The following is a 13296-nucleotide window of genomic DNA, read 5'->3' on the forward strand; positions in this document are numbered from 1 at the left end:
GTTTTACTATATATTTAATACATACATATATATATATATACACATATATACACCCCCCCTGTATATCTAGGTGTGCCCCGAGAGTTTTAGGCTATGAAAAGTGTTCCCTGGGACAAAAAAGGTTGGGAAACACTGCCCTATTGTATACAGAACCATCCTATTGGCGGGGCAGTTTAATGCCGCGATGGCTGAGGGGACAAAACTCCTACTAAAACTGACCTTTTTCCATGGAAATGTTCTATATCTTTGTCTAGATGGCATTTGTCATTTGATATTGAGAGTGCTAGCCGTATACTTTAATTCAATCCGGCCGGCATGGATATTATTGAGTCATGTGTGAAATGTACTCGTAAATCAAATTGTTCTTCAGGAACTTGGGGTTGATTTTCATACCGCACTGAAATGAATGCAGTCCAATCTAATCACAGTAAACTACAGGTGCACGGTCAAAAAGCAATATTGTGATAGGGTGAAGAGTTGAACAAAGAGTGTCATGAATATTAGCAAACACCATGACAGACAGTTAGCGTGCATGTCTACTGACTCGACGAGGGCGTGGGCCAGTGATTCAATGTTCTCTCGGTCCAGGTTTGTCGTGGGCTCGTCCAGCGCCAAGATGCCACAGTTCAGACAGAAGGTCTCCGCCAGGGCCAGGCGAATAACCAGGGATGCCAGCACCTACAAAGCGCGCACACACACACACACACACACACACACACACACACACACACACACACACACACACACACACACACACGGCGAATGGAGATTTAAAACGGAGCTCAGCAGGAAAAAAACGAAATATATTTTTTGAGTGAGCGTTTTGGTCCATTGTGGGCAGTACGTTCTTTGTTTTTATTCAAAAGTTTTTTTTTACATAACTACTATAGTACAGCATTTTCCAAGTTGAGTTAGGCATGAGAAGAGCTGGAGACATGACTCACAATACACTTATTATACACTCCTATTTTTTGGCAGAAGAAGTGTTTTGAGCCTTATTCTGGGCTTTTTATTTTGCCAAATAAATTTAGAAATCATTCGGTCAAGCGCCTTGAAGGTGGAGATGGGAACTCTGACAGGCAAGGACTGAAACAAGAACAGAAGTCTAGGCAATACGTTCATTTTCACCGTTTCAACTCTACCCAATAAGGAGAGAGGAAGAACATCTCATCTCCCCAGGTCATTTTTAATGGCTCTAATTCATTTTGTATAGTTTGCCTCAAATAATTGTGTGGGATTCGGTGTAATTACAATTCCCAAGTATCTAAACCCTTGTTTAGACCAACGATATGATACATCCTTGTTTAGTTGTGTAGGCCAGGACCCAGAAATCATCATTGCCTCTGATTTGCTTTCGTTAATTTTATAACCTGAGACGGAACCATAACTTTGCAGGCACTGCATTAGTGGGGGAATAGAGAGCATTGGATTTTTTATGAAGAGCAAAACATCATCTGCGAATAGCGCCACCTTGTGGACGAACCCTCCATCATCTGGAATGCCTTGGATCTGAGTATTTCGTCATATAGCTTCAGCTAAACATTCTATGCTGATTGCGTAGAGAATTGGGGATAATGAATCCCCCTGTTTTACGCCCCTCTCAACCCTGAAAAATTCTGAACAATGACCATGAACTCTAATTCTTGGTTTGGAATTATTATATAGCAAATTAATCCAAGAAACAAATTCTTCTCTGAAACCCATTTCTTTCAAAGTCTCTTCTAAGAAGAGCCAATCTAATCTATCGAACGCTTTAACCCCGTCAAGGCTAAGAAGCATCGATGGGTCTTCATCCCTTGCAGCTAGTGACTGTATATTTAATGCTCTCCTGATATTATTTGTCCCCTGTCTTTTCCATATGAAGCCTGTTTGCTGGGGGTTTATTAATCGTTTAATGTACTTTTGAATTCTATTCGCTAATATAGAGGTTAGTATCTTGTAGTCCACGCACAAAAGACTGATTGGGCGGTAACTAGAACACTGTATGGGGTCTTTTCCTTCCTTATGTAATACCGTTATGATGGCCTCTGACCATGACTTTGGGGGGGTCCCCTGTTGATAATACAGAATTATATAATTTGCATAGCCTGGGAGAAAGTTCGTTTGCAAAAACTATTATTATATTATACTATATTCCCCTGAAAAACCATCTGCTCCTGGAGATTTGTTATTTTTTAAGTTGGAAATGGTTTCTCTTATTTCCTCCTCAGTGATGCGTTTTATTAGATTGGATGCTTCCCCCTCTGCCAATTTATTTAATTCAAGGGGTCTCAAGAATTCAATAATCTTTTCTCTTTTAAATTCTTGTTCTTGACCCTTGTATAGTTGTTCGTAAAATTTAGCAAAGGCCTCCGAGATCTGCTTAGGCTGCGTTTCAACAAGGTTGGTTTCGGGGTGTCTGATCTTGGCCACAGCACAACCAGATTGGGCCTTCCATGGGCAGTACCTTCTGTCCAGCACTGCAGCGCCCCCTCATGTCCAAGGCCGTCTCTCCCTTCACCATCACCACCCGGTAGTTGTACACCCTCCTCTTCGCCCCGACAGCTGTACTAACAATATCATCCACGTCAGACCTGATCTCCACATATTCAATGTCTGCACACACACACACACACACACACACACACACACACACACACACACAGGACAGGAATTTGTAGTTAAGATCAGGGATTTCCAAACCGTTCCATGCTCCCCCAACGACGACAAAAAAAGGAGCCAGGATGAGCACCTTGACCCCGGTAGGTGCTGCGCCACAGGTCCCTGATGATCTTGTTGATCTCGTCCATTTTCATGCTGTGGAACTTCATGATGGTTCTGGAGAAAACACACAGTCACATACCCCATTGGAGCTTAGGCACAGTTCAATCAATACAAATCGATTTAAAACTGAAGATCTTACTGAGTTGAAGGCACCATCAAATATTAACTTTAGCAAAGACTCAATACTTTAATTCAATGCTAAATCGGTCCTCACTAATGGTCATTAGAAGATGGTATCATTTCTGCCAACTGCCTGTGTCTCAGAGGGCTGAAGTGTAGTTGCCTACCAGTGACATTGATGGGGATTACAAGCTAATAACCAAAGTCTTTCTATTCCTGGAATGTTAGCAGAGGCGTATCTACAATAAGGCGAGGACAGGCCTGTCCAAATCCATTTTCTGCCTGGACAAAATCCATACACTAGGACAAAAACAAGACCTGAGAACTAATAGTGGACGTATAGAGCGCGACCCTCAATCACCCATTCGAATGCCTTTCAGCCTTTGTATCCTACTGTCTGGCAGGTATATCTCTTTGAAAACCTTTAGTGCTACTGATTGTGCGCGGGAGGACTGCCTGCCCAAAATGTAATTCTTGTCTGCCCAAAATGTAATTCTTGCCTGCCAAACGCCACTGAATGTTAGTAGGCTGAAATACAAGCCATTAATAAAACGAACAACTGTTTGAAATCATGTTAGAAATGACCAAACGAGCCAACCGATGATGCCATTGGTAGGCAGAGATTTCTTCACCGTCCACAGCCCTCCTCTGAGATGCAGAGTGACCAGATGGAACTGGTGCCATCATGTCATGAGCGAGTGAGTATGAATAATATGCACATAAGGTTGAAAATGGCTGAAAAGAGTTATCTGGAAATAAAATGTGAAAAGTTATCCATAACTGCAGAAAAGGCAGCTGTCCGAGTGTCCGGATATGAAGAATCATGACACCAAGGAGTGGAGAAGTTGCTATTTGTACATACTGTATTGATTGCACTTGGCATAACATTCAAAACCAGCTAGTGAGGTTCTGGTCTTCTGGAAGCCTCACTACTATTAAATATTACATTAGATATATATTGATGATAAGTGTTGAACTGTTCTTATATTTGTTATGGGGCTCGGTGGAGTTCATCACAGCATGTTATTTAATGGATGATTTTTTAATGTGGGGGCGGAGTGTATTTATTTGTTCCAAAATCTTTATGAGAATGCCAAATTATGACGATTAAAAAGGTACTGTTTTTTTTTATTTCCAGCTTTTAAAAATCTCTTTTTCCCTTTCTTTAAGTAGATCTGAATGTATAGAAGCCAACTGTTTTTTTCATCGTGGCTCTTCAGAGTTCACCGTGGTGAATCTCAAAGGCTTAAGCCTTTGAGATTCATGTTGAGCTAAAAAAGAAAAAGAAAAAAATGGTTTGGAACTCTGACAAGACCACATTTGAAACTCACACAGAGCACAGAAAGAGCAACACACATTTGTGACGTTGATTGTTAACCCATGAAGACCTGAGGCCGATTCTACAAATGTCTTTTACATCCATTTTGTCTGACTTTTTCAGAGTGTGGTGCTCACACTTTTTCCATGTCCAGGAGCCCCAAAATTAGATGTATTTGGCCGCGGACCCCTATCTGAAAATATTTAGTTCCAAGGGAATATATTAAAGATTTGCAAATGTTCACGATAAAATAAACTAAAACCTGATATACAAGCTCATATAGCGTGTCATTTTGTGTGTGGTCTTAGATCTGCTATTTTTGAATAGTAACTAAGCCTTGTCAAGCCCTGAGACCCATCTCCTGTTTCCTTAGCGTGAGGCAGCTTGATGTACAAGTACACCCCCTGGACATGTACACCCCCTGGACATGACACTATAGTACGTCGCAGGGACTGCGATGTACGGATTGGGAGTTGATTTTCATACCACACTGAAGTGAATGTAATCCAATCTAATCACAGTATGCTTTGGAGAACGCCAAACGGTCTCCATTACATTTACATAAACATACAGGACAATCCATCCCTTGATGCTGAGCGCCAAGCAGGTCGACATTGGGTCCCATTTTATTTTTAGAGTCTTTTGTATGACCCAGCAGGGTTCGAAGCCAAGTTTCGAAGGCCACTGAGCTGGTTAATTTTGGAATAGCCAAAGTAGGTGTTTGTCTAGTTACAGCCAAACTACCTGTACTACTAGACTCTAGTAGTACAGGTAGTTTGGCTGGGTAAATGGTTTTATAATACAACACCCCCCCCCCCCCACACACACACACACACACACAAATGAATGCCCTACTCATCTTACAACAGTGTAGCACAAAAGTAGTACCAGCTCAGATAACCTGTTGCAATGCGACACTTTGACAGCTTATAGATCTGCTATTTTCAATATTTTAAAACGTTCCGCCCGACAACAACGACATATGGGGGTGTCGACAGCTATGACAGGACTGGTCTTGGAATGAATAATGAATCGAATGATTCCAATTTGCGGTATACGTGGTTTTGGGTTCTCATGATCAGACCAATGATAAAGAACGATGATAAACGCTACTTAGAAAGCAGAGGCTGGTGAAAAGAAATAAGGAAGAGGAGAAAGAAAAACCACATTGGATGCTTCCTTAGTTCAAAGGCCAAGCAATTGTCAAGTAAATGTAACTTATGCAGGGTCAGCAATTAGTTCCCATTCTTCACACTTTTCAACCAAACTTCATAGAATAGGTCCTCACTAATAATCATGATGAAATGGCACAATTATTCTACTCAGTCCGTGTCTCATAGGAGGGCTGTGGGCAGTTCAGAAACCCGTGCACCAGTGACATCATCGTTACGCAGATTTTTTTTTTTAACTAATTTTTTTTTACAAAAATGTTTAGATTTTTATTATCATGAGAACGATGGCTTCCATTTCCGCATTGCATCTTTTCAGGACTAGAAAGCCTGCAGGTTGGATTCCCCATCGATGATGTCACTGGTGGACAGGTTTCTGAACTGCCCACAGCCCTCCTATGGACACAGACCGAGTAGAAAATAAATTGTGCCATTTTAACATGATCATTGTAGAAACAGAGTAAAAAAAAAGAAAGGTAAATACATATTTTGAAATACCGGTATTTCTTTTAATCAAATCTCGTTTCTCGTAGATGGTCCAGGTGACCTTAATACCTTTTCCACGAGAGATCTCGATGAAAGCATGGATTGTGTTAAGAAATCTCACGAAAAAAAAAATGAAAATAATTCAGTAGTAGTATAAGCGCTTGCAGATATGCCCTTTTCATTAGTTTAGGTCAAACCTCTCTTTTGGGTCTCTCTCGACCTGGAAAGTCTGGGAACTCCTGGTCTACGTCACTACAGTGACTAAGAGGTCAGACGAGAACTTCACTGGATGCTTCCCACACCAAGTCTGAGGTGCTCTCGTCTGCACTTGCAGCTTTTCATGTCCACAGTTATCAGTTGAACAGGAAACGGAGATAAGGTGCAATAAGTAGGCCAAACATACATGACAAGTGATTTCACTTGTCTGTGTGATACAACTGTGTATGTTTAGTGATTAGTGAATACGTTGTTTTTTTCTCTTTATTTCCAGTTGTCAGTGTATTATGTTTTAGTTATTTTTATGTATCTTTTTGTTATTATAATTTTTTTCATCTGTGTTTTAATTAAGTAGTGAAAAACGCCAAATACCATCATATTTAATCTCTCAATTGAGTTTGACACCCCCTGATCGTTGTAGCATTATCAGCTGTGTATTTTCCCTCACCTTATAAATGATGTGAACCTTTTAAAGTCTAGTGGTGTAAGCTCCAGAACAAAGGCTTTGTAACTGTAATAATGTGTCAAATAAATATGACAATGTAAGACTTTTCTCCACAATATGGGCCATTTTTACATTATGAACTTGAATTACATTATGAATGACTATATGTGTGGTTCTTAATGTAACTGTAATTGTTTGTCAGTTCTTCTTTATGCCTGATGAAGGTCTGACGACCGAAACATTTCTCAATAAATGAAGACATTGAAGTGAAGACAGTATGCAGGATTCTTTTTTCTCTACTTCTTAATGTTATGTAACACATTATTACATTATAGAAACATCAATGATTACGTTATGCGCTAATTTGTATTACAATTATGAGCTGATTATTACGTCACAAGTTTGTATTACACTTAAATTATTACATTATGAGCCAATATTACATTATGAGGTGCTACAGCCCAAACACAACAGAAATTAGTGTGTGTGTGTGTGTGTGTGTGTGTGTGTGTGTGTGTGTGTGTGTGTGTGTGTGTGCGTGCGCGTGCGTGTGCAATCAATTCACCTGAAAATATATAATTTCAATGTGTTTTCTTGCTTTCTTTCATTTTTTTCATTTTTTTTACAAAAAAACCCAAAAACAAACAAGATAGATTTTTCACTGTGAAAAAAAGCATCTACCTGCATGGATGATGCATCAATCAGCATCTGAAATATTCACAGACACATTGACAGATTGTGTAAACACCTTGAGTCATTTGGTGTATACTTATTAACTCATTTGTAAGTGGTATTTCCCCACACCATCGCCTGGGAAAACGATGATATTTGCAGATAATATCTGCCCGTGTCCGAGCACGAAATGAAGTGTCACAGTACATTACAGTACAGTACAGTGTTTATAAAACATAAACAATAATTGATATGACATAAATTAATTACCAGCTTCTGCCCCATGGCTGAGAGGTCGTCTAGAAAGTAGAAACATAGGTCTCACTCAACTACAGCAAGTGGGCGTGAAAGTACTGCAGAGCCAGCTGTGCTTACACAGCAGCTGGTAAAAATACAAATTATAAAAAGAAACCTGCTTCAGAATTGCTTGATTTAATATGTTGAAAATGTGATAACTTTTTCAATAGAATTATCACTATATATATATATTATTGCGAATGCAGTGAGCACTAACTATGAGACCTAGCAGATCATGTCTGTCTGTCTGTCTGTCTGTGTGTGTGTCTGTCCCGCTGTTACGTCACCATGACTCAGCCATAACCATATAAGGAGTCCCCAAAGCAGCTATACGTCCAAAACCCAAATATGTACGAGCTGCGTTCGCTTCCCGCGTTTGCGCGTCTTACTTGTAATAGAGCAGAGCTGTAGCCCTTGTCAACAAGTATTATTACTGCTGCTGGCTGCCAGCATCTCAGAATAACTTGCTTGGTGACCAGAGAGGTTCACCATAGTCATCATCATAGTATTGAATGTCCTAACCTATTCCAATTTTGATCCGACAAATCTTATACTATAATAAGAATGATAGAGGTCTTAATATGAAATAGTGACATTAGAATATTGGGTTTAGAGTTGTCCTTATTTTATACACAGATGTCACGCTGACTGTGACACGTTGTGAGCTTGTAGATTTGCCATTTTCTGGCAGTTTTTTCCAGCAGCAATTTTCAATGCGGTCCTAAAAGGTTAATGTCCTCACAAGAATAGTAATGCAAGCGTGTTTGTGTGTGTGTGTGTGTGTGTGTGTGTGTGTTTGTGTGTGTGTGTGTGTGTGTGTGTGTGCACGCATGCAGAGCACTCACTGGTCCAGAGCTTTGTAATAGAGTTCCAGGTCCTTGTTGACCAGCTCTGTGGTTCTCATGATGATCATCTTCTCTCTGTAGTGTTTATCAGCTTTGTCATATTGCTCTTCTCGCAACTCCTTCCTGCATAAAACGGGTATATTGTACAGTATATTGCAGCTGAGCATTCATATTATCGCTGTCGGGCAGAGACCATTATTCACCTCTTTTCTTTTTTTTGTATAAATTGTTTTACACATCGCATGGCGATGTGTAAAACGAGTATTCTAAACGGTTAGTCCCAATACTTGATTCTGATTGGCTGGTTGCAGTCACGTGACCGGCGTAAATTTCACCGATAACCCACACCTTCAATCACTTTATATCATTCGCAGCTGATTCCGCATCTCTGTAGCTGTACTGGGGAAGGGGAGCGCTTGATTGCCTTACAAACCCATGCCGTGCGGGTGTCTAAGCCCGGGCGTCTAATTTCAAGGATCCCCATAACTCTGAGAGTGTACAAATGGAACCAAACAAAGACCTCTCGAGATTTTCAAGTGTGCTCTGATCCAGAAAAGGTGGAGAAGCACTGAATCAAACCTGTAGCGTAGAATCTCATCTTCAAAGCCCTTCTGGCGACCCAGGGCCATGCTGCGGTTCCTCTTCAGGTCGTCCAGTTTGCGTTCCAGCTCGCGACGCTCCCTGGACAAAAACACACACACGGGGGAACACACGACGTTCAAGATGGCGATGGTGTAGCAGCACCACAAGCTGCTCCCATTTGCTTTATCTACTTATCAATATAATCTAAAGGAAAAAGAGTAACCTATGGTTACCTACAGTAACAGATACTCTTACTAACGCTGACACCATTACACATTTAACAATTAATTAATTGACGATTTAATTGTGTTTTTGCCATTGGTTTGCCTTTTAGACTTTGTAATAAAATAGTGCACAGGGCAGATATGCCAAATAAATAAAATATACCAAGATTTTGTATTTTTTTAAATAAATGTTGTACTTTAAAAGATAGCATCACAAAGTGACATGTTGTAAGCAGGACTTAATGCCGGAGCTCTGGAAGCTGCCTATTGCGCTCCGGTACCTGTAGAGGGCGTCCCGCTACCTAGGGTGACCAATTTGATTTCCCGATCTATGAGGGACGCGAGAGGACAACCATTACTTTTCCTGCGTGCCTGTGCTGTGTGTGAGGAGAACAGAACAGCTTCGGAAACTGTCACCAGGGCCAGTGGGGTTGGGATTCGTTAGGATTTTAACGGTTCCGGATCCTTCCCGGATCCCTCTTAACGGTTCCGGTTCCTAACGGTTCCCTTAACGGATCCTAATATTATTTTTCTCCCCTTTTTTTCTGACATAGATTATGCTTATATTATAACTAACCTAACCAAGTACATAATAAACACAAATTAATTAATTTAATTATTGAAAATGCACTTTACAATTATGAGGTGGCAGTGTGGCACTATTATTTAAACTTCAACACCACCGCCACCAGCTAGCCACCACAACAATATCATTGTTGCAATTTGTACTGTATATTGCAATTTGCTGTATATTAAATACAGTACACATTGCAATAATTATATTGTTGTGGTGACAAATGTTGTCTTTAATGTTCAGATTAATTTAATATGAAGGACCCCTTACCCTAATGGAAACAAATAGGATTATTATAAAATTATAAAATCCTTTTAGCAGACCTTGTATTGAACTGTAGGCTACGTTCCTGTGCTTTTTTCTGCAAACTGTTTATAAAGTAGGCTAATCAATCTATGGAGGTATATGCACCTAAACGCTGGGCTCTCAACAGTCACGCGATTAATTTAGAGCCGAATCAAAAGCAGTTGAGTTGCTTATAAATTCTAAAAAATAAGTGCAGACAAATTGATTTGGCGTGATTCATAAAATATCAGACAGAAAGACGTCGAGACATTGGTGTTCTAAATTAACACCATTAACAACAGTTGTACAATACACCTAATGAAAAGCTCTGTAGACATTAGTAGTTTTTATTTTCCATTACGTTACGAAAGTGAACCAGCCTTGCATCATCCTCATCCCCCGCCGGCTGTGGTGGAGCTGCGGGGAGTGCGGGCTTTCCGCATGGCTCTCAAACGCGATTTGCCTCGATTATGCTCGTGAGTTGTGGACTCGTGTAGGCATATTGATTTTGAGTTGTTTCATCAACGTGGACGTGCAACTGTTACAAGTTGCAACAACCTTTCCAGGGAACTATAGCATAACATTTATTCCACTTTGCGTGCTCAGCCTCAGAGTCATTTCCCTCTCTGTTAACCACACTGTGGAGATCTCTTCGACATACTGTCCCACGGTCGCTGAATGCACAGAACAGTGGGCGTATCCTCCCCGACCCCACACACTCCTTTAGGTGGGGTGACGTCACCTCAGGCTCTGCTTGCATGCATGCACATTGCACAGACACAGCGGAGCTAAATGACGACTGATGAGATCAGTTTGGGGAACCGTTAATAAAAAAACGATGGAACCGGCTCCGGATCCACAATGTCGGAACCGGGTCTGAAATGGACCCAGTTCCGAATCCCAACCCTAGCGGGCCTGTGTGTGTACTTTAGTGTAGGTAGGATCCTGTCAATCAAACAGCCGGGCACACAGCGGGGGAAAGCATGCAGCTAGTTAAGGGAACGCCCACAAAAACCACAACAAACAAGTCGAGTCATTTTAGCGACGCAGCCCACGCTATAGTATACTGAAAATTGTGATGAATGAAATATGGAGGAAAGGAACTGTACATAGTTGACTTGACCCCCCATGGGGTGGGGGAGGCAGCTGCGAATAGGCCAAATTAAAAGCATAAAACGGACACAAAAAAACGTTTCTTATTCTTTGTTGATTTTTCGCACATGCACGAACAGGCACACACTGTACTATGTACTAAGCTTGTACATCTGCTATTTCTGCTCTTTTTTTATGTATGAAAATGTTTCAACATGGACACGATTATGACAAACTAATTGCGATTACCTCAAATAATTGCAATCAAAGAAGTATTAGTGATGTAATAATAATTGCCCTTACTTTTGGAGCAGCATGACCTGCATGGTGCCCATGTCCTTCATGAGCCCCTGGCGTTTCAGCGTCACCTCCTGCAGCTCCTCTATGCGCTTCCTCAGGGTCAGGTTGTCCTGCAGCCAGCGCTCCTGGACCTGTCCAACACAAACACACACAGAGACATGGAGATGTGGAGTCAGTGGAAACCGTCCCAAAACCGTTACTTCTCAGGATTCAAAGTCAAAAATAGCACAAAAAAACAAATTCAATAGAAATGCAGATGTACAAGCTCAAAATGTTGTCTTGAGCTTGTAGATCGATCTGCTATTTTTGGATACTTTTGTGCGACACTGTATAAGAGTTAAGAGGTTTCTGCCCGACAGCGGAAATATGGGAGATGTGGAGAGTGGATTCTGGGAGGATATGAACATGTAAGGTCTCAAAGTTGAGGCTGACCTAAATTCAGTAACGGCTCCAATTTTAACCCGAGGAGTAGAGTATTATCTCAGGGCTGGATTCATGTCACCCTGAAGCACGGATATCTTAAAGGAATACTTCACCACTTTTCTATCATATTCATATATTCATATCAATTCATCACCACACGAAGCCTTGAATTCATGGAGATTGAGACAATGACGCTGCTGGGGGACTTTATAAAATAATAATATAGATATAGAACAACTCTCAGTGTCATCACGGAGAGGCCTGATGATCCAGGTTCAAAGAAAATGTTTTAAATGTCTTATTGCTCTTGTTAAGATTGGTTTCCTATCAATGTTATTTGCTCAGGAATGCGGCAAAAACTAAAAAGTGCTGTAATCAAAACATTACTTGAGTAAAAGTGCAAATGTATTGGCATCAAAATATACTTGCTGTACCAATGTCAAAGATTTGTCAAACTTTTACGGAAATAGCCAACGACGCATCGCACCATGTCACGTAGATGAGCTTGTAGATCAGCTATCTTCAATAGCCAAAGAATAAAATAGGGCTTAAGTGATTCATGCACATGTTCTGTTTTCATCTAAACCTGCAAATTGACTAGTAACTAAAGCTGTTAAATACGTGTGGTGGATAAAAAAATATATATATATATATTTGCCTTTGAGATGTATAAAGCAGTGGTTCTCAAAGTGGGGTCTGAGGACCCCCAGCGGTCCTTGAGGGAGTTCCAGGGGGTCCCCAGCTAAATGATAGTTTGGAACCAAATGGACCCTTATGGGTCTGTAACTCTAGAGTTGTAGACACTCTCAGTGTTAAATTAACATTGATTTTAAATTGGAGTCTCAGAGATAGAAATGCCATTAAATGGGGGTCCGTACTAATGAATATCAAACTGTGGGTTGAGAATCACTGCTAGAGCTGTAAAAACTTCTCTTATGGGGGTCCCTGGCATGTCTCTTCAAATGGAGGTCCACAGTCTAATTAGTGTCAATTTGGGGGTCCTTGACGTGAAAAGGCAGTACGAAAGTCAAAATTGTTGTTGAGCGGAGAAGAAAAAAGATAAAATGAGGCACCTTCTGAGTGTCAATGTCCTGACGCAGGTTTCCCATCTCCTTGTTGATCCGTTCTCTCTGCTTGTCGGCCTCGTGGAGGTGCGTGTTCGTTTCCTGAAGCTCGCTGTCCTTTCGCTGTCGAGGGCAACACACAGCGACGTGAACTTAGGCTTGATCGTTTTAAAAATACATTCAAAACACATTGAACTCAGTTTCAGTACAACAATGGGGTCAGATTCCTTCTATCGCTACAATGTGGAATGCCCTACCAACTGAATAGTCATAAAACAGGGTGACTCTTAGCCTACTTCAGTTCAAAACCGCACTATAAGAGCACCTACAGATGGCTGCAAATTGTAACTCGCCCCTGTAACAACAATGACCACCCCCTCTTTACTGTACATATCTTTCTTTCTTATTACTACTTGTACAG

General features: G+C 40.9%; 1 protein-coding gene across 2 annotated transcripts in view; it reads right to left on the minus strand.

The window, feature by feature from the left end:
* rad50 (RAD50 homolog, double strand break repair protein) overlaps positions 1-13296 on the minus strand; it is a 39695-nt gene that overhangs the window by 1840 nt on the left and 24559 nt on the right. For both annotated transcript variants that reach the window (XR_013965126.1, XM_080779806.1), the window contains exons 21-27: positions 12885-12998; positions 11392-11519; positions 8911-9012; positions 8332-8454; positions 2732-2817; positions 2447-2595; positions 545-678 (exon numbers count right to left, since the gene is read on the minus strand). Coding sequence is in view for 1 of the 2 variants with exons in the window: in XM_080779806.1 (XP_080635932.1) it covers positions 545-678; positions 2447-2595; positions 2732-2817; positions 8332-8454; positions 8911-9012; positions 11392-11519; positions 12885-12998 (836 nt within the window). In the remaining variant the exon portion in view is untranslated. The remainder of the gene's footprint in view (positions 1-544; positions 679-2446; positions 2596-2731; positions 2818-8331; positions 8455-8910; positions 9013-11391; positions 11520-12884; positions 12999-13296) is intronic.

This window comes from Protomyctophum bolini (genome assembly GCF_963924005.1).
Source record: "Protomyctophum bolini genome assembly, chromosome: 13".
NCBI lineage: Eukaryota > Metazoa > Chordata > Actinopteri > Myctophiformes > Myctophidae > Protomyctophum > Protomyctophum bolini.